The sequence below is a fragment of the Aulostomus chinensis genome, chromosome 4 (assembly GCF_037954235.1).
Source record: "Aulostomus chinensis isolate RoL2024-O1b breed Wild chromosome 4, RoL_Achi_v1.0, whole genome shotgun sequence".
In the NCBI taxonomy this organism is placed as follows: domain Eukaryota; kingdom Metazoa; phylum Chordata; class Actinopteri; order Syngnathiformes; family Aulostomidae; genus Aulostomus; species Aulostomus chinensis.
The window spans coordinates 11,410,601-11,432,376 of NC_141323.1; the positions used below are offsets into that span (position 1 = coordinate 11,410,601).

At 46.3% G+C, this 21,776-nt stretch overlaps 1 protein-coding gene across 1 annotated transcript in view; it reads right to left on the minus strand.

Moving 5' to 3' along the window:
- The window catches only part of ntn4 (netrin 4), a 27,629-nt gene extending 6,265 nt beyond the window's left edge, over window positions 1–21,364 (minus strand). Inside the window, exons 1-5 of the mRNA XM_086201787.1 lie at window positions 20,865–21,364; window positions 18,251–18,804; window positions 11,099–11,377; window positions 4,901–5,027; window positions 3,812–3,997 (exon numbers count right to left, since the gene is read on the minus strand). Coding sequence (XP_086057913.1) covers window positions 3,812–3,997; window positions 4,901–5,027; window positions 11,099–11,377; window positions 18,251–18,804; window positions 20,865–20,934 — 1,216 coding nt within the window. The 5' untranslated portion in view covers window positions 20,935–21,364. The remainder of the gene's footprint in view (window positions 1–3,811; window positions 3,998–4,900; window positions 5,028–11,098; window positions 11,378–18,250; window positions 18,805–20,864) is intronic.
- Window positions 21,365–21,776: the final 412 nt, after the last annotated feature.

Consider the following 21,776-nt stretch of genomic DNA (forward strand, 5'->3'; position numbering starts at 1 on the left):
GTGTCTTCCCAGCAACACCTTGAGGGCACGATGAGTTCTTTTTTGCCAAAAAAGAAAAAAAAAAATCAAAGAAATTCAAAACCTTTAATTAAATTCCTGAAGTCTGTGCAACGTACAGCTTTATGAGTCTGGAGACGTAAACTGACACTGGAGGAAAACAACCACAGAACGGTAGTTCTGGTTTCATGTATCAAATATAAAAAGTCTGCAAGTCACATCACATCAAAGGAAACTGAATAATCTTGACAAATGGTTGTCAAAGGGGGGGCCCGGGGACCCCCAGAGGTCACAGAGAACTTTGATTTCCCCCTTTCAGGATTTATGAAATGTTTGTGAAAACGGCGTTCAAAAGCTTCCATAAGCACTTTAACACGTGAAATCTGACCTTTAAATAAAGAACTTCATGATTAGAAATCTCACAATTTTCAAAGAAATATTTTAACGCAAATATCTGATCATCCTTCGCTGAACTCCTCGTCATGTCCTCATAACTTTTTCGACCAATGTCTCACTTAAGTTGAAGTTTTTTCTCACACGTATTTTTGATTTTTTTTTCAAGTTTCCTTTTTTTTTTTTAAAGAATGAATTTGACAAAAGGAAATTCAATGGGGGGGGGTAAGAGGGATTAACAAATTTGAAAAAAGTGATAAAATTACTAAAGATTTGGGATTGACGACAACAAAAAATGTCACACCAGACAATGAGCAAAAGATACATGAGAAGAAAAAAAAAAAGAGTTGAAAATCAACAAAAAAAGCAACAAAAATAAATAAAATCTAACGCTTACAACTTGAACAACAAAATGATATAAATGATTATTAATTGATATTTTGAGGGGCGGCTCTGAACGTTCATCGTCGTTTCCTTCCTAGAGTCAAGCTGGAGGTGAAGAATGGGAAGCAAAGCAGCGGCGGCGGGTGGCACGCGTGGAGGGAGTGGGATCAGCCTGAGAACAAGCTCATCACCCCTGCTCCCTGAACCGGATCAGCCACCTATCCTGAACTCATCACAACCACCACAAGTGGAACGCAGCGTATAAAATATCAGCTACGAGAGGGATTTGGGAAGTTCATGGGGGATGAAACTGACACCTTGAACACGCCACAACCGCGACGTGTAGAACACGCTGTCAAATGTCATAATTCATCATAGTCATGTTGACAAAATGTTGCTGGTGTGAATCACAATTATCAACCTCATACACGCCACACTGGCACGGCGCTCTCATTCTTGCAAGGAATGCTGAGATCGCAAGCCGGGACGTGCTGGATAACGCCGATTCCTGATGGGCACCTGGCTCTTTGTGTGTGTGTGTGTGTGTGTGTTTGTGTGTGTGTGAGAGAGAGAGAGACAGCAGACGGCCCACGCTGCGTCCAAGGTTTACACCGTAGTTAATCATCAGATGGCGGCATACCTTCGTCTCAACTCACAAGCACGCTTGTCCATCCTGGTTTGTTTTGCCATTTTTCTGTGAGCGACTTAGAACTTGAGTAGCTGCAGGGTAATCATTGATAGTAAGTGTGTGAGGGTCTTTTGCGTGCGTGCGTGTGTGTGTGTGCGTGTGTGTTTGGGTGGGTTTGAACGGCATGCTGCCCTCCGGTGATGAGATGTGTCCTAAGTAAACACGAGATAGAGATCTGAAAACACAGAGCGGTGGCAACATTCTCCCTCTGATTATCTGTCAGATGGGATCCTGTTAGCAGGTATGCTGCTGGACTTGGCGTGCGCGCGCGCCTGCGTGTGTGTGTGTATGTGTTTGTGTGTTAGTGTCTCCTTGAATCCAAAACAACTGTCATAAATGCACCAGACCATCCAAAAACAGCCAGGACAACTCGTATGTCTGCCATAAATCCAAAATTTATCTTCCAGAGTTGGCTTTTGCAGCCTGTGAGGTAACCATGACAACCAGAGGGCTAATGATCCTGCATGACGACTGACTGACAGAAAGAAGACGCAACAGTGTGCTCAAACACCCCCCCATACACACACACACACACACACACACACACACACACACACACACACACACACACCGAGATGAAGGAAAAGGTTGTGAAATCCTTCTCGCTGACAATGAAGGAATTTCCCTCCGTCGTGAGGAACATTTTTTTCATACCAGGCTCCGAGGGGCCCGGGAAAGAAAACACTTGCATGCTCGTACACAGCAAAACACTTAAGCTGGGGAAAGTTACAGTATATGTGTGTGTGTGTGTGTGTGTGTGTGTGTGTGTGTGTGTGTGTGTGTGTGTGTGTGTTTGTTGACAAAACTAGGTACTTTTTTGTGGTTGTTCAGGCAGGTGTCCTGTCATGTCTCAGCTCATAAAGGTTTCACTGTCGGACATTGTGAACACACAAGCACGTGCACACACACACACACGCACACACACACAAGCACGTGCACACACACACACACACACACAGATATTTACATATGGGAGTGTTTTTGATCCCTTCAGGTCAGACACATGTAAACACACACCTACTGAACACATCACATGGAACTGGACTGGTGCTGTAATCTGGGTTGATTATTAACATATGGAGGCTGGTCGCTTGACAATAGAATAGATAAGGCCTGACCCCCCTAACCCCCACCACACACACACACACACACACACACACACACACACACACACACACACACACACACACACACAAGTTCAGTCCCTGCATGTGCTTCCAGATGCAGGAAATGTTAAATATTAGTGCAGCAGCTGCGTGGTAGGAGTCAGGCAGTATTTGAATCTCTGATTGCTAGCAGTTTCGAGGAAACTCAATCACGAGACCTTTTTGCATGATCTTGATCCAGTAACCTTGAAAAAAAAATCCCTTCTCCAGAACTTCCCTTCAAAATAAACACAGCCAGACGTGATTAGTGTTTTGGTTCTGTTCTTGAAGCAGCCTCAAAAGTTCCTACAGAAAGTGAAGCACTTGTGTTGCTCGCTTGCTGTTATAGCAGCTAAGCTAACACCACTCCATCACTCATTTGTACTCTGTGCTCTACAGTGAGTAAACCTCACTCCTGCGACACCTTGATCAAGAAATGTGATGGCAACTGATGCTAGTGCTCATGGGCTTTAGCCATCTAGCTAACGCACACACTTCCCATGCCGCAGTGTAGGGTTTGAGTCCAATCTGAGATGGTTCTTTTCTATACACTGCACAGGTTGCATGACCCCCCCCCCCCCCACACACACACACACACACACTAGTACGTGGAATACGCAGGTCTCAGTCCTCACTTTTCATGCTTTTGCTAACTTGCTGCTACATTATCCACTTAAGCTAACAGGATCTTTAAGTTCAGACCATCTTATTTTTTTTGCTTTTGATTAATTGAACAATTTTTGGGAGTGGCATGGCTCGGAGGGGGCTGTCGAGTGACTGAGAGGTTGCTGGTTCAACCTTCATTTCCTGTGGCCACCGTGCCGAAGTGCCCTTGAGCAAAACCCCAAACTCCTAATTCCTTCCTCCCCTCAGCCTTAGTGCAGTGGATAAATACGGAGGGTTGTGTCAGGAAGGGAATCCAGGGTTAAGACCTGTGATATGAAATATCTGACCTGCTGACCCCAGAACAGCAGCAGCCAAATATGAACTAATACATGTGATTATAATAGAGTGATAGTTGTTTACATCTGCATCCAAAATGTCAACAAGCAAAAATCTGTAAGCGAGACTCGTCTGAGAGAATATCTGCTCCTTACAAGAAACACGTCTCCACATTTGTCATCACTACTAGCCGGTGATGATGTTTGTCTATTGATCGTTCGTGGTCAGTGAGACGTAAACGATGTGTGTTTTGCCATCTTACATTTGCAGGAGTCGGGGGCGGTGTGCGGTCGCTGAGGGTCTCTGTAGAAGCCGGCTTTGCAGCTCTGACACTGGCGTCCTTCGGTGTTGTGCAGACAGTCACACACGCCTCCGCTTCGCTGGCCAGATTCACGCCACGCCGACCAATCAAAACGGCAGCTCTGAGCGTGCCCGTTACACTTACACTCTGAGGGGGAGACGGAAGGCATGAACACATCAGGAGTCGCAGGGAGGACACAAGAAATCACACTCATCCCTGATTCTCTGGGATTCCATAAGAGCCTAATTCCAATAATCCAGTTGATGATTTGTAGGAGTTATGTTTTCCGATTGCTTGTCCCTTTCTTGCTAACAACTTTTCAGGGTTGCCTTGAAAGAACCTCTTCAAATCTGACACAAACATCCCCTGGGACTCGAGGATGCACTTGAAAGGTTTCGTGGTCGGAGGTCAGGGTCACTGGCATCTCACATGTACACAATACCCCAGAAATGCCTACAAAGAACTTCAAATTTGCCCCAAACCTCCACTGGGGCTCGTGGATGAAGTGAAAAGATTTTGGTGGTCAAAGGTCAATGTCCCCGGCACCTCACATACACGCACCATCTCAGGAAATCCTTTCAAATTCGGCACAAACGTCCTACTAAGACTTTGGTAGTCAGAGGTCACAGTCACCTCACGTGAACCTGACAACTCAGGAGCAGCCAGAAGGAATCCTCCTAATACGGTGCAAACGTCCACTGGGACTTGTGGATGAACTGAGAAGACTTTGGTTGTAAATGTGGTAGGCGATGCCGTGTTTCTACTCTTCTGCACTTGTTTCCTCATGCGCTGCATGCCAATTCTCTTGCACGCTGCAATATCCTCTGGGATTTATTTCTTTTTTTCCTCCCCTCTCTTTTTTTTACACCTTCCTCAAATACTTAGTAGAGCTTTGATATCGTCTGTGGTCGGGGTTTTATGTATCAACTTGAGTGTGGTGTCCAGGGGAAAAGGGAAGTACAGGCGGGAGCAGTGACTCCGACCTCTCACTACGTAACCTTTTTGATAAATTCCCAGTTTGAAGGAGGTGTGAATGTGGGTTCCACTCACTCCTGCACTCGTGCGGAGCTCCAGTCAGTCCGTCCGCGGGCTGCCAGGGTCGGTCGTTGTAGAGAGGAGTGCAGCGCTCGCAGTGATCACCTGCGGTGTTGTGTCTGCACACACACTTCCCATGGACCTGAGAGCAGAGGAGACAGAGGGAGAGAGAGAGAGAGAGAGAGACAGTTCATTAGCCAAATGATAGATGGAGGTAGAGATGGAAGGATGGAGGGAACAAAGAGGTCAGTGTGATGGAGAGGAACGTTTCCCACATGAGAGAACTGTAACGGCTGAGGACTCCCATCTTCCTCTTGATTTAACACACACTCGCCACATTTCTTCTTTCTCCTCTCTTTTCTTTTTGACTTCCGCTGGTGTTCTTACGTGCTCTCACTCCGTCTCTTTCAGTTTCATACTCCAGCGACTGGAATTACTGAATGGAGATTGATTGTTTGGCTTCATCACTGGAAACAATAACGGGGCTCTGGTCTGAAAGGCCTGTGTGTGTGTGTGTGTGTGTGTGTGTGTGTGTGTGTGTGTGTGTGTGTGTGTGTGTGTGTGTGTGAGAAGTATGCAGCACTGAGAGCACAATAACAATCTCCTTGTCATTCCTGTGAGCTGGAATGCCATGTATGCTGGATAATGATTGAAGTGGGGAGGGGGGGTGCAAGGCATCTGAGGAAGCTCTTTATTTGTTTGCGTTACAGCGTGCAACTGTAATGTGGGACACACGGTTACACAACAGTAGCAGAGGTAGACACACACACACACGATCAACAAAAAACACACAAAGACGACAAGTGCAAAAAAATGCTAACTAATTTTGCCAAATTTGTTTCCCACGCTGGTTGATGTGTCACTGTCTTGGATTGGGGCAGCGTGACCTCTGCCTGAACTGACCCCAGATCAGTCCAGCACTGAGAACACACACAAGTGACATGCACATACACACAGGAACTAGTATTCTTATCCAAGCCACTTCTGCTCCTGTCCTGATCCCCGCTTGGACTTTTGAGCTCTTCGTTTTTGACCCTACGTTGTTTCTTCTTTTATTTTGAAGGTGTGACTTTCTGTGTCATTGAGCAGCGATAAACCCCAGTTTTCAGAATAAGACAGCATATTCTGATGACCTTCACCTGAACAAGCTCAAGCTCATGCGTTTAATAAAGTTCTCGCAGAGGCTTTTTGTTTCAACCATTTGGTAACGATTCAAACTGGGACACTGTACATGTTAGCATGCTGACAGCCATGCTAACTCGCCATGCTAACTGAGTATCTGGCAGTCAAGGAAAACTGAAAGATGAGAAGAGGGTGCGGGACCCGGGCACGGATCAGTGAACCAGAGTTGGGTCTGTTTGCAAAAAACTGGTAACACCTAGATGGGCTCCGAATATCTTGTCAACCCTAATTCATGTAAACTGGATGGGAAAATATTAGAACATCAAGGATCGTATACCAAGGAGGCTCATTAAGAGGCGGGAGAGCTCACAAGACGAAGGACGAGAGGTAACGTGGAGAGGAAGGAGGGGCACAGGAAAGAGAGAAAAGGGTGAGGAGGAAGGAAAATAAGGGGAAAAGGCCAGGCGGGGTTGGCTCTGCTCCAGGCAGCTGGTATTTCAACCCATTTCACATGTTTACCATACCGTGATGCAGGACAATTAACACACGCACACACAAGCAGGCTGCACTGATAGATGTAGAATATTACTGGAAGCTGCTGATAGAAACGTCCTGTGACTTTACTTTCGTTAAACTGCTCCTGCAAATGAGAGGCTAAAGCTGGTGACCGATAAACAGTCCTGACATCAGAAATGAAGCCAACTTCATCAACCTTTTTGCTCTTTTCTGAAAAACGGAAAAAGCCACCTCAATCCCTTTTGCAACTTTTTCTTTTCTTTTTTTAAATTGAGCACAGTTCTTTGTTTTTGTTTTGGTTTTTTTAGCTCAGATGTCACACTCAACGTTTTCACCCAGTGAAAGTTGGAGGAAGGAAACTCACAAACTGATGGAAAAAAAAAGGGGGGGCACATTGTAAAACGGGGAGAAAGCAGAAACACACGCTGGCCAGACTAATTGCTGCTGCAGAAGTTATCCCTGGACATTAGTGTGTGTGTGTGTGTGTGTGTGTGTGTGTGTTGGCTTTGTGGCTAACTAACAGACAGTGTAATCACCCAGGACCACAAAACCCCATGTGAGGATTGGGGGGTGGGGCATGAGCAAAAAAAACCCCAAAAACCTCCACAACCACAAACAAACAGGTCTCTTCATCTTGTCTGGAGTGTAATGACTCGACATTTCAAGGCCACTTTCACACTAACACACACACACTCGCGCGCACACTCACACACACACTCTCACACACACACAGAGCAGACAAAACATTGCATGCTTAAGCACGCACACCTCACCAATTCAGCCGTCCAAACAAACAAGACATTGAGAGCACGTCGCGATAGAAAAGAGCATAATAGAAATGTTTAACGTATAGAAAAAGAAGTCACACCTACATTTATGAAAAGCTGCTACATAAATACCCGCAGGCCCCTCCCTTCCTGGGCTTATCTCTGCCCTCATCTGCTGTCTTGCGCTGCTCTGCTTGTTTGGGTTTTACCAGAAACGGCAGCTCTGGGTCGAAGCGGAGACACAAAGCAAAGGGCTGATAGGCGAGAAAAGGCACTTATATAACCCCCGTATGTTTACCGAACTCTGCGATGACCTCAGGTGATGTTGATGGGACAGTGGAGAGGGATTTGCTGTTCAAACCTTCAGACCTGGGCGCAGTTAGACTAATATTTGTAGTTGATATCGGCCCGAAATGAAGAACAGCCGCTCGGTTTCATTTCACACATTTAGTCGTATTTTCATTATGATCATCATGGCGTGCTGAGGAACGCTCCTCAATCCCGTGATCTAAACACAGTTTCAGAGGATTTTCTACCCTCATAAGAAGGAAATCCTGATGAAAACACTCCGTAGAGCGACTTGGAATTTCTTGGCACCAAAAAGACTTAAAAAGATCTGCGTTTAATAAATCAGCTCCAGGGAAAAGCACCTTGTTCATTTGTCACGTTCAATATCTGTTCTGTTTCATGTTGGGGTGAAATATAAGCAGCTGCTAGTCAGAAAAGCTTTAAACAGGTGGATTTTTAATGTTTTACAGACAATAAATTAATGATTCCTTGATTGAGAGGAAACATTAACGTGCAAAAATGACAACAAATTTGAAAATTATCATTAAAAAAAGAGCTTTGATTGCATTTTCCTCCACATTCTGGGTCTAACTTCTGTTCAACGGCTCCCGTTAAGTTGTTAACTCCAACTCTAAGTCCTTTGTTTATATGCCAGTAAATAGTCGGATCCCATCCACGCCTCAGTGAGCACACTCAAGCTACGACCTGAAAATGAGATAAGAGACACGACTTGGATGACTGAGAATCTTCGAAGATAAGATAGAACGTAATTCAACCCGAGAGAAAGTTTTCCGCTTAAGATGTTATTGTACATCAGAGAAGAACTACGTGACGGCGATTTCAAATATTTGGCCCACCTTGTTTTTGTCCAACTCCTGGAGGTCCCGGGTCAGAACCGGTACGTTCATCCTCCTTAATTGTTGATGAACGCGAGTTCCACTGGGGGAGCGGGAGTCTCTCTGTAGTTGGAACCACGAAAACATGCGCAGGAACAGAGGTGGCGAGCACGACAGCGCGACACGACACTCACCACGTGTGTTTGTCCGGTTTCTAGTTTGAAATGAGACTTTATTCTTTCAGGCAATGTGAGAGCGGAGGTGTATTTACTCTTAACCCTGCATGGTTGTGTGAGCTCGCCTGACTTCTGGTCATCATCCACTTCAACCATTGTCCTCCACTTTGATACTGGACACTTTATTGAGGGATCTTAACTGTAAAATACTGGCAGTTTCCTGGGTTTTGCTCTGTCCGGCTCAGGCCACGTATGAATCAGTGCTTCTTTGCTGCTTTATAGCAGAAGTCGCCAGTGGAGTCACGACACAACTTCCTGTGTAGACTTACGTTACACTATTTCAGAGCAGCGAAGAAGAACTGTTTATGTAATACTAATGGGACATACCAACTAGGAAGTAGTAGGATTCCGTTTCAGCGTTAATCAATGATGTCGCCAGGACCAATCCTGTGTATTTATCCATTTTTGTGGCTGTGTATTGTGACTCCAGTGTACAGCACAGATGAGCTGAAGACGGCTTTATTTTATCGGGCTAGTTTGACCGCTCCTCCGCATAAATCCAAGCCTGGTCCATGACTGGCTGGATGTCCAGCTGCTTAATACAAGCTCAAACTCTGCTTTCCATCCAAGCCATCTTCCAGCAGGCGTCTTCCTCACAGTTGCAGGTTACTGCGCACTTTCTCAAGCGCGCGCGTCTCATATCAAACTGCTGCGCAGCGTCAAGAACTGTTGCAAAACTGCCACCTAGCAGCTTTTTGAACACAAACGTCTACCCAGACCAGCCCCGTCTTACATGATCTTATTCACAAACCATAATAAATGTACTGCCATCAACAGCTGTGATTACAGCACAGCCGCAGGTGTTTACAACGCTGCCATCAGAACTCTTGGCAGCTTTACAACGCCAATTCACAGCTAGCATGGTGTTTCTCCATTTGCCATTATTTGGGCCATAATAATAAGGAAAGGCTTACTACCACAGTTACTGTGAAGAGGTGAAGCAGAACTACCAATAAAAGTGAAATAAAAGTCTATTTAGGTGCAGTAAAGTGGAATCCAGAATCCGTTTCCAAAATAAACAAGTATGGAGACAAAAGCACCTGCATCACGGCTGCGATACTGGAGCGACTCAGGAAAGGCCCGAGTCTTGACTGGTGCAGCACCAGTGTTTCTCATGTCTCTGTTTAGACGCTGCAAAGGAAACTGTTTGTTGACCCTCACTTTCCCCGTCGAGCTTCACTGATTACAGCAGAACAGGCTCTTGACTTCAAAGATGTCTGATGGCTGTGACAGGAAACACTTATGGTTGAGCTCCAGCATAAAACACTGTCTTTTCACACCTTTACCCCCCCCCCCCCACACACACACACACACGTCAACACTGTCATTAGACATCAGATGAATCAATATTTACATCTTTTGGGTTTGTTCCTATCAGGAAAGGCAGATGTTGATCTGACAAACCGGAGCCAGAGGAACAGAGGAAGCAGGAGAAAGGTGATCCCTCCACCCTCCACCCCTCCACCCTCCTCCTTCACCGTTATTAAGAGCACTGAGTGGCAGGACAAGCCCTTTACTCTCCTATCACGCCTTATCATCTTGACTTCCCTAAAGAAGAAAAAGAAAAAGAATCCCAGCCCGTGGCGTGCGGAGACTTCGTGATAATTATCTAAACAAGTGAAATTTGAAGAATGAAAAGTCAAAGCACGGCAGCTTGAAGGAAGAATGATGAGCTAATTAGGATGTTGATCCACTGCCGAGGACATTTTTGGGTCGAACTACTGATTTACTACTAAAAGTCGGGCACTAAATCCAGGAGGAGCTTAAGTTGAGGAATTATGGTCATACTTCAATTATCTTCATTGTTTTTCTTTAAAACCTGCCTAAATATTCAACTAGACGATACTCGCTGAGCGCATACCTCCCGTCGCAGGGATACGAATGATGTCATCAGATTTATATCCAGTATTGCATCAATTCCAGTACTTGAATTGATTGCTCCTCAACCTATAATCTTACCTAATGTCAATAAGGTCCACCCACAACTTTGAGTTATCCTGCTAAAAGACAAACAAACACAGGTGATCACATTACTCCTTTGCTGGAGGTAAAAAACATATATGCATATAGTTTTACCACTAGAGGCGCTGTTGAGCTATGACAGAGAGTAAATGATGTCTAATTAAATTTGAGGGTTGTGCCTGTAATAAGAGGCCATGTTCAGCAAACTGCAATCCCTCAAATGGCCACTAGAGGCTGGCTTATAAATTGAGTCAGTCCTCATGAAGCCCCAGACAGCCAAACTTTACAGAAATAAACATGTTCACAGCCTGGAACATAAACTGATTTTGGCTGCTCCACTGATTCTCCCCCTTTTATGTCAACTGCATGTTCCCGTCTGCATGATTGGAGTCCCACAATATCACGTTTGTCGATTCAAAACCCAAAAGGAGGTCAAAGTCAGCGTCAAGAGCTCAGCCGCAGAGAGAGTGACGTGACTTCTCTTACCACGTGGTTGGTCCGGTCTCTAATGGGCTGGTATCCTGGTGCAGGAACACACTGCTCGGCGTGTCCATTGCAAAAGCAGCTTCCTTTCACTATCAGGTCGTAGATGGCAAAGTGTCGAGTGGGAAGAGCTTCAGATGCAGAGGCGGGGTCTTTAGCCTGGCAGGGGCACGGCTGAGGTTTCAGCAACCGGATTCGGATGTTGGTCACCCTGAGCTGCTGCTGGCCTTCCGCTCCGAAGGGATCCAGGGACTCCCACTTTGGGAGGGTGCGGTAGATCACCTGTGAGTCAGAGGACCAGAGCTCTGTCACTACATCCTGAGACAGGTTCTTAGAGGTTCCACGGCAGGTACAAACATTTACAAGCCACACAAAAAACCAAAAACCAAAAATGAAGTACCTTCAGGCTCAGGCCCTAAAAAGAGAAATCAGCGCACAAACTAAAAAAAACAAGTCACATCACAAATAAATTCAATCAAAACCAGATTTAGATTATGAGACATCTTTGCTTTGAATTTCATGCAGAAAAAAATTAAAGGTGAAGTTCACTGGTGCCCAATCCATTTCATTTGTGCTGCTTAAGTTACCGTATCTGTCATGGTAATGGGGTTTGTTTTAGTGCCATGTGTGCTCTAAACTATGACCTCACACCCCGTCGCCATTGACAACATCCTCATGTGACCATGAGGGCACAGGAGGTCCTTGAATTAATGCACCAAATCTCTCCCTCTATCTCTCTCTCCCTCTCTCTCCCCTGTCTGGTCCCTGAATATCCTTCAAATCGAAGAACCTTTTATAGCTTGCCATCGCCATGGCAACCACTGCCACTGGCAACCAACACCGCTGCTGTTGTTGGGGTGAAAAAAGTTGGTGTCTGCCCCAACTCTTGCTGCGAAACAAAAGTGTGTGTATTTGCAGTGTGTCTTTCCGCAACTGTTGCCGTCATTGATATTACTGGCAAATGTTGTGTGTGTTTGTGTATGTGCATGTGTGTTTTTGGTGAAGGGACACGCAAGCAAAGCCCCATGCTGCTCCCTCATTGGCTAGATGACTGGCCGAGAGTGTGATGGGAGGGGCACTATTAATTTCCTTGTTGTTGCAAAAGGTCACGAGGTCATGGCATTGTGGTCTGCAATTAAGAGAACACGACAAATAGGACGAGGGGCGCCGGTCCACGGGAGAGCACAGAGAGCAGGGCCAGACAAAGACGGGGACAGAGATGCAGATTCACATAACTCAGCGCCGTACAAAAGGCCTGCGACAGCATGGCGACACCACAGCAACACCAGCACACACACGCAACAACACTGGCATGCACACAAAAACACCCCAGTGTGGCAGATTCCTTCACACCACCAAAATTCCACAAGAGGCCTTCTTCATGCCTTTACTACCCTTAAGAGTTTTCCTGTGAACGTGGAGACGAGTTATTAAGGTTTGCAAATATGCAGATGACACCCACATTTATATCCGTGAGCAAAAATTGAAACGAAGAAAGGTTTTTACTAATGAAGTTAATCCAGAAAACAGGAAGACCAAAAATAAGTGTGTAATCTGGATTATGTCAATAGCAGGTTCAAAAACAACAACAACAACCTAAAATGAATATTGCCGTTTTCATTATTCAGTAAGAAGCAACTTGAGCAACTGTCAATCACTTCCAAAAAGTGGACAGTTTTACCGTTTATTTGGCAAACATTCTGCTTATTTCTGTTGCCTTCCCCTTCTTTTATTAGATGAGGATCTGTGTTTAAGGTTCGGGACTCCTTAAACGATACCTGAAAAGGATGCAGACCAAATGAGTACAACAGGGTTCAGGGTAAATCAGTTGGGGCCAAATTTCAGTACCTGAGCGCAAAGCTGTCAGAGAGTAAAGTATATGTTAAGATGACATCATCTTTGTATATCATGAAACCCCTGCAAACTTGTCAACATAATTATAACAGCAGCATATTTGGAAATTGCCAAATTTGTCCTTTGCTATTCTTCAAGAAGACACAAACACTCCAGTTCTGACAGAGCCGCCATTGCCATCAAACCTGAACCGCGCCCCTTGTCTCCCCAAAAGGATCCTGTTGGTAAACCGTGACCGACACGGGTTCAGATGGGAGGAGTGCCCAACCGTCGGTGTGGTTGTCACAAGAGAAGTTAATTTTCCAGAATCTACACGTGCACTCCCCAAGCAGAAAACTGAATATCTTGAAGTCAGTTTGAATCCATCTGCTACTTAAATAAACTTGCACGTGAGCAGACAAAGCAATAAACCCTCCGCATACAGTATATTATACATGCATACACACATCGGAGGTTTGTAGGGTCAATGTTCTTTTGAGTCACCCTGTGTTTGGTTTGTATCTCATGCTCCACTAGCACGCACATGTTCACACACAGATTACACAATACACCTTCCAGGTAATTTATTGCTATTCAATCAAGCAGCAGTTGGCAGAAACACTGACATGTGCCAACAAAAGTCAGTAGACGGTAGGATATAACAGGGTGGAATGTCAAATAATCACAACGCATGTTTAATTAAGAAGGAAATGTTCTCATTAGGTTGTTGGATCGTGCACACGGTGATCGACTCACTGTAACGTTACATGTGAAGAATGCACAGCATCGGCGGCCCTCGCCCATCTTTCATCACTTCCACCGCCGTGTGGGAGCCTTAAAAAAAACCTGCTGCTCTGCTGAGGCCATTAATCATGGAGTATGGTTATGGAGGTTTGAAACATCAAAAAGATGAAATGGAGAGTTGAAAGCGCGTAGGTGAAAAAGTTCAGAGATATGTAGCAAGTTTCGACCTAAATGAGCCATATTTCAAAGCTGTGTGACGGAGGCCTGAGGCGGCGGGTTCACTGGGGGCCGTGTGTCCACTCATAATCTTTCTTCCTGTTTCAGGCTGAAAAATAAAGTAAGCCCTGGTTTAAGAGCGCTAATTCCATCAAAGCACTGCGGACTGTAATCTGGTAAACAGGCACAATGGGCATTGATAGGAGGAGAAAGATGGGGAGAGAGAGGGTGGTGGTGGGGGGGGGTGTCTAGCCAACAGTACCAACATCCATCAGAGCAACGGCACTTCCTTCCCCGCAGACAGACGGAGTGCCGACTGTATGTGTTTATCTGAAAGGCCCCGGACTTCTGAGTGTGTGTTCATGTGTGTGTGCGTGTGTGTTGAAGAGTGTGTGCCTGCCTCCTCCCTAAGGAGGTCAGTCTCTACAACAAACACTCGCATTCTTCCAGCCCAGCTGACCTCATAAATAAGACAAGCAGTCTCTCGCTACCTTCTCCCCGCATTACAGGTGAACATGAAAACCTTTCAGCGACGCAAGAGATGACATGCTTTTATGTTCGCTGGAGAAACGAGAGAGGGAAGAGGAGAGGAGAGAGAGAGAGAAAGTTGAGAATACCTGCTCCCCCCCTGTAATGGCTCCCAGCGACTCGCAGCCCCTTCCTCCGAACCTTCGCTGCCATCCATCATAGTTCCCACTTATCTGATCACACAATGCTCACATGCAGCCCAACGCGCCTTGATACACAAAAATGCACGTGAAACCCATTCGTAAGCCGACAGCGGCGCGGAACGCACAGCAGCGCTGCTCTTTCCTGGCCTTTCAAGCACACGTTGACGTTTGAAGAGTTGTAGTTTGTATGTCGTTGATATGGGTGTTCACTGTATTTACCGTCGATATGGGATGAGGGTGGTTTTTTTTCCTGAAATGTTTCACGATGAGCAGTGAGATAACACCTACACACGCAGCGGAGCAGTCAAGAAGAGCTCACTGCTGCATCTGTTTGTTTAAATCCTTCCCATTCTCCGTGACTCCGCTGGTTTAAACAAACAAACACATGATGCGGCTGACAGCTCCACAAGTGCATTTCTTCACTTTTTTGTCAAATCAGCAGCGAATCGTGAAACTGGTGAGCCTCCTCGCTCCCGGTGTCTGACACATTTCTGTGTGAATTGAGGAGGAAGTGAGTCACCGCAGCCCTACAACAGGCAAGCGCCGTGTTGAATATAAACCATAATTTGCCGTCTTCACCTCGTGAAGGCCGGAGACAGTTTAACTGTCGGCATTACGGCTCATAGCCAATCATGAGTGCAACACACACACAAGCAGGGAAAGTGTGTGAGGGGCTGAGCTGAGGGGCAACAGCTGTCGCGGGTCTGTCAGACCTCTACTTGACCTGCTCTGACTTCTGGGTCGTCGGCGGAGAGGTTGAGGACAAAGGTCGTGCTCCCTGCAGGTGGCCGAGTCACGCAGACACCAACTCACACGGTCGTGAGAAAAGGTAAACAAGGAGCTGGGAGTCTGTGCGATAAATATGCAGAAGAAATGACACGATAATCGCAAGAACGCAGTAATTCTTCTCTTCCCAAACTGTCAGCTGGGGAACTTCAAGAGGTTCATTTTAGTTTACAACTCCCAGTGCGTAAGGTGGTAAACAACCTGTGAGAGCAGAGTCGTCTGTGTGAAGCGCTTACTAGCACGGGCGAGGATACTGAAAAACAGAAAAGGATGATAGTCAGAAGCACCTTAGCCGAAGTACAACATTTGATTTTTGCAGATATCGAACATGCTGATGTTCACCAACATTATCGGTGTAAAAGCAAGATTACATCCATTTTATACATCCAGTAAAACTTGAAAAAGCAACTTCAAATCATTGGGAAAGCCCATAAATTTGTCACATGGCTTCCTCATCGTCAGTTGAGTCAAGAAGAAACTTGAGCCAAACTGGGCTGGAACCAACATTTCTCTCATTCTTCTCAGCTGACACCAGAGGGACTGCGCACCATTTATTCGCTTTTGTTGCTTTGTCGACTCTCAAAACCACTCACCGATGCTGCCAGGACCAACAACGTCTGATTGTGTTGCAAGTTTATATACAGACAGAATATGGCGATGAAATCCACGCCGCTCACATCTTACCCATACGCACGTAGAAACAGAGCCAGAAGACATAAAGCAAGATTTATGAAAGGGCAACAGAAGAAGAACATCCCAGCTGTCTGGGGAGGAACGCTTGGAAGGCGTGATAGCAGGGAGAACCCATCAAAGAGGGCGTACACACACATTACACATGCGAGCACTCCAGGGAGCTCAGAGCAACACCACGCTTGGCATGCGCCTCCTCGCACATCTGCACGGCAGCTCCTGACACACGGCGCTTTCATTAAACATCAGTGGGCTTCAGGAAGCCCTCTCGTGCTCCAGTCAAAGCACGCCCATTAAACACTCACTCATGCACGTACACACGCACTCGCAGCGCTACCCCCACCTGGCTGGCTTCACTCCGCTCAGTGTGTCGTATGACTCTCGCATGTTGCGTGACTTAGTGCAGAAAGAAGACGATTTGTTCCAGCAGGACGGGCGACGATAGAGAGGGAAGATCATCTGTTCTGACCGGCATCCGGCCGGCCGGTGGCCACATTGTGCATGCTGGCGATGACATCATGAAAACTTTATGGAAGAAGAGCAGGAAACTCCTCTGGTTGCCCCCTCCAGCGTTTCACTACTGTACCCGCCCTCCTTCCCACCTGCATCAACCTGCTCTCTGGGGCGTCTGACTGAGTTCAGGTCAAAAATGTGTAAAATCCAGGTGGAATAAAAGTTGGCACAGATCTCTTGGCAAGTAAACCACCTTGAGATTACTCAGGAGGAAAAAAAAAAGATGACGACTTCTTTCAACTCTTAAAACTGAAACAGAATTAATTATATTTAGGTTTAGGTGATATTTAATGTAGACTTTTTTGTTTTAATTTCACAGTTGAAGTTGAGCACACAAGGCTGCGATCATCAGTTTGGATGAAGAAGAGGTCAAAGATGAAATGAACCAATCAGAGAGCGTGTGGGTGGATACAGAATCCCGCCCCCCCCAAGGCACACATCCAATTGAGTCAGAACAGGTGCGGGACGACCTGGACCCCCTAAGAGTGCCATCTAGTCTCACAAATAGCACTTCTGGATTGCATGGAACAACAAAATTTCATGTCTGACATCACCAAAAGATCCAGCACATCTGGCCAATGGCCAAGAACAACCTTCAGGATCCAGGATCTATTATTTGACCCAGATCGCCCCCAAATGTTGCACCTTGGAATATTTCCCACCTTCCCAGTAAATGTAATCAAAATCCATCCATTAGGATTTGAGATATCCTGCTGACAAACAACCCACATGACCTTCCTGGTGTTAAAGCATCTTCCAATCATTCATTTTTACTCCTAAGGACTAAATTTCTATGAGGTAAGAATCTACAAACGGGGCAATGACACCGTTAGTGACCGCACCCAACCCACCCACATTCTTGGTCCTCATGGAGTCTGGCAAGCAGAACTGGAGTGTTGCTGCCAGAGCATCCAGACCCGAAGCTGGTCCCTGTTCCCGTCCCATCCCCCGCCATCAGACTAATTAATAAGCGTCACCTACTACCACTTCAACCGTCAGGGCTGGAGGAACCCTGCTAAACTGCTAATGACTGGTTGCTCTAGCACACACACACACACACACACACACACACACACATACACACACACACAAAAGTACTTGAACTCTTACTTTTTTTTTTTTAAACTGCATTACATGTGACCTGTTCCATCCTATTTTTCCATTGTTTTTAGAGCATTGTCTTCACGGCGCATGGTTCTAGTTGACATTGTTCTCGTTTAAATGCCCCTCTACCCCTTGAGAGGAATTTACCAAATAAGAATCTCATTGTGCAGAAACCTGAGCAGCATTTTGAGAGTCTAACTGCTGCATTGTGACGTATTTCCAAGTAAGACGGGGTAGAATTCTGGGAAACAACAGCGGGAGAAATTTCATGGGTAACTGGGTGTATCCAGGGGGTGTGATGCTAGGTGAGGCACCGACGGGACACACTGATGGGTATGAAAGGAAGCGTTGTATCAGAAATTGAGTTTTTATGTGAAAAAACACCGAAATACATCTGTTTTTGTAATTTTTTGGGCATTTGAAAGACATTTTTCACCTCAACTTGACCACTTTCTTGATATTCGACAGAATGTAGCATCAGGTGGGCGGATGGTTTAGTCTTCCGACATAAATTTAGAGATTTTGCACCACGTAGCTAAACTTGACTTTGAGAAACTTCATACCACATCACACGATCTGGACGGCAGCTTCATCTCACCTCTCCTCGATTGCAGGGATAAGCTCCAGAGTATTTGGAGGTACAAGTGGCTCCGTCCCGTCCCACGCCTGCCTTCCCCTCCGCCAGCCCGAAGGCGGCGCTGCAGTTAGTGGCGTAGTACTGCAGCATCCTCCATGTTCGCCCAAAGTCCTGCGAGCGCTCCAGGGTCATGGCGGCAGGTCGTGGCGAGTGAAACACTACAATGAGATGGGTGAAGTAGAACTCTGCCTCCAGGTCCAGCTGCACCGTCTCAGACTCTACACCCTCCGCGGACTGCCACCAGGTGTTGGGGTGTCGGAAGGAGGAGTCGGACATGGCGCTGGCCAGGTGGGACAAGAGGGGAAGCCCAGCGTTACACTTGGCACACTTGGCGGTGCTGCATGCCAGGTTGACGTTCGGGTCAGCGTAGGAGCAGTAGAGCTCGGTGCCATTGTTGCCGCAGACAGTTTGGGTGAGGACCCGGCGGCCCAGAGCCAAGTTGCCCATGCGAGGGTTGCAGGCACGGCTCTCGCAGCGAGGGGCCACGCCTGCACGGAATGCCTCCAACGACTGGCCTGAGTGAATGAAGGCAGAGAGAAAAGAAGCAGGGGAGGCAAAAATACACATGTTTACACTCAAGAGGAGGCACAGATGGAAAAGAAACACTCCAGAAGTAGAAGTACTGATTCAAGCCATTTACTCCAGTAGGGTAAAGAAGTACATGCTCTTAAATGTACTCAACAGCACAGAGTCTTGTTCCTGCTCTAACTGCAGTATTTGCTGCTTCGACGCTATGACTCCAACCCGGACGTGACACCAGCGTCACATTCGTTTGTCACTTAGCGACCAACGTTCACGTGCATCGCCGCCACTGGTGTTGGAGCGTGAACAGGTAATCTCCCCGTTTCAGTGTTGGCTGAAGGTTCTAACAACACAAAGCACTGCTGGAGTTTCTCAGGAGAAGTAATCAGAGTAATCGCAGTAATCGCCCCCCCCCCCCCCCCCAAAAAAAAGTCACAGACGCCATGTTTTTAGCTTCCCCATAGCCTGTAGCTCCAGGTCATGATGTTTTTAGTGAGGCTAAAAACACGGCGTCGGTTTTTCAAAACAACTTGGCATGTCAAGGCTGTCGGGATTACTTCAAATGAGCAGTATTGAGGTATTTTATGTTTTAATGATGCTTTCTGGGGGATTTTTGGTGTTTGGCTTGGCTGTTTGGGAGATTAGCGCGTCGACTTTCCCCGTCAAACCCCAGGAGTGTTTTGTGGATTCAAAAACCTCAGCCGACCTTTCAAGATCACGGCTGAAACCTCATTTTTGGGTGGACTGACCCTTTAAATAAAACTCTTGTCTGCGTCTCGTTTGTCGTGCATCCAAACCGAAACAGCAATGCTGTTTTTGAAATGTAAGGAGAGGAAAGTACAGACGTGTGGGAGTAAAAAGTTGTCGGAGGACTAAATGGTCGAGTAAAATACAGTAATTGTTACTTCCCATCCCCGACAAGAATGTCACTCATGAACTTTGGTAAATTTAGATGATTTCCTAGAGGAAAAGCGTGGGTGTGGCGAGGTGTGATCCCTCAGTTTAAAGGATCAGTTGACCCAAATCACTCGCCTCTCGGGATTAATCCTCTTATCTCACGCTTTCCTTTTGGCCTACACCTTTAAATGAATGTCAGAAAATCTGGACAAAAACAGAGCAGCAGATACTTTTACAACCTAATTATGGTGTCAGATAGGCAACAAATACTTAGTAAAGTAGGCCTGGACAGCATGTAGGCAAGCCCGAGTGAGAGTGACTCAATGAGCGTACACGAGTCAAGTGATTTACCTCGATCGGAAATGTTATGCAGAAGGATAATGGAGCCATTGTGCACCTGCCTACCACCGGCTGCAGCCGGCGTGGACTCTGACACAGATAAAGTTTGGCAGCTCGGCGAGGATGAGCAGCATTCAGACGCCTTCCAGACGCTTCACACCCCCCTCGGGGCCACAGTGTCATCTTCCAGTGTGGATTTATTATCTTAAACCTGGAGCCGTTTTTCCTCCTCCAGTGACAGATTGACTCATATTAAAAAAAGTAAAGCCTGGATTATTGAACTTTTGCACTGAGATTTTTTTTCCCCTGGAGGAATGTTTATTGTTAAACAGTGAGGTCCTGATGAATTACATAACTGTCTGTAGGTGGGGAGGTCACAGGAGGAATGTTTTAGCTGAACAATCATTTATATTCACATTGCTAGAAAGCAAACAAGCAGTCGGTAGAGTTAAAGGGGGTTACAGTACATTTCATTTTGCAGTGTCTAATTTGGAGACATCTTCATACCAAACTTCATTCAAAATACGTGGTATTTTACAACAATGAAACTCAGATTTGTTGCACTTCGCTGTGTTTATCCAAGAGATGAACGAGGACACGTGAATTTAACAATGCCGTGCTTCGTTGCAGGATTTACTCGAAGTTGCAGACAGGAGCAGCTTCAAGAGTCAGAAATGTGCTGCAGCAACTCCTCCGGTCAGATACATTAAATTGCTGAATAATTCAGGCGAGTTCTGCACGGCTGCACTGGTCCCCGGCGCATTGTGAGAGTGAGAACAAGGGGATGTTAACGAGCAGTGGAGACGGACGCACCAACCTGAGCATGACAACACGGTCAGACTGGTCAGCAGCACGGTCAACATGTTTGCTCCAGCGATAATCCACATGAGAAGAAGTCTTCGTCCGCTGCTGCTACTCAGACATCAGCTCTCATCCACAGTGGTGAAGAAAGACAAGTGCGCAGCTTCAGAGCTGGTGTGGACTTTGTCTTTCGCTCAGCAGCAGTAACTCTGTCTGAGAGGAAAACATGATTCCCGCACGGTGCGTGAGATCCCGCAGAGACTGTGAGGTGGAGTGAACGTCTGCTCCGGGACCCGCAGCGTGTTTTTGGTCTCCCCCTCTAACCAGTGAGCTCCTGCTGCCTGCTCGGCCCCAGCACATCTATTTCTAAGGAGCCCGGATTGTGTGACAGCGGCGAGCGGCGGCGGCTCCGCCTCCGTCCGCAACGCTTCTCGCCGCACTTAAAGGAACATTTCCAGTTTGTGGTGTCAACGGAGCCGCCGGCTCACAGGAGTCTCCTCCACCTCTGCGGCGCAGGTCCCCCGGCTGGTTCGTGCTCTGGACCCCCGACTTGACCCTCAATAAATGGCCTACCTCGAGGGCCCAGGAGGGACTCTCCCTGGGGGTGGGCATCATTCAGACACAAGAAATGAGTTGCAAAATTGCAACAAAAAACATAAATAAATTACCTGAACATTTGCAGAAGACTGGTGGAGAGTTATAAGAGAGTAACCAGGAAAAAAAGAAATGATTATTCCTTTTTTTTTTAAATAAAGTATTCAAGAAACTTCTGTTCCTAATCATTGATATAATTATTTATGGTCAGATTTCAAAAGGTTTATTCAAAAACTGAAGGGAATCTAAATCAAAGCACAGTATATAAACTGTCCATTACAGGAATGTCAGCAGCTGTAATTTACAGTTCCAAAGTTGTGGTTTTATTTAGGAC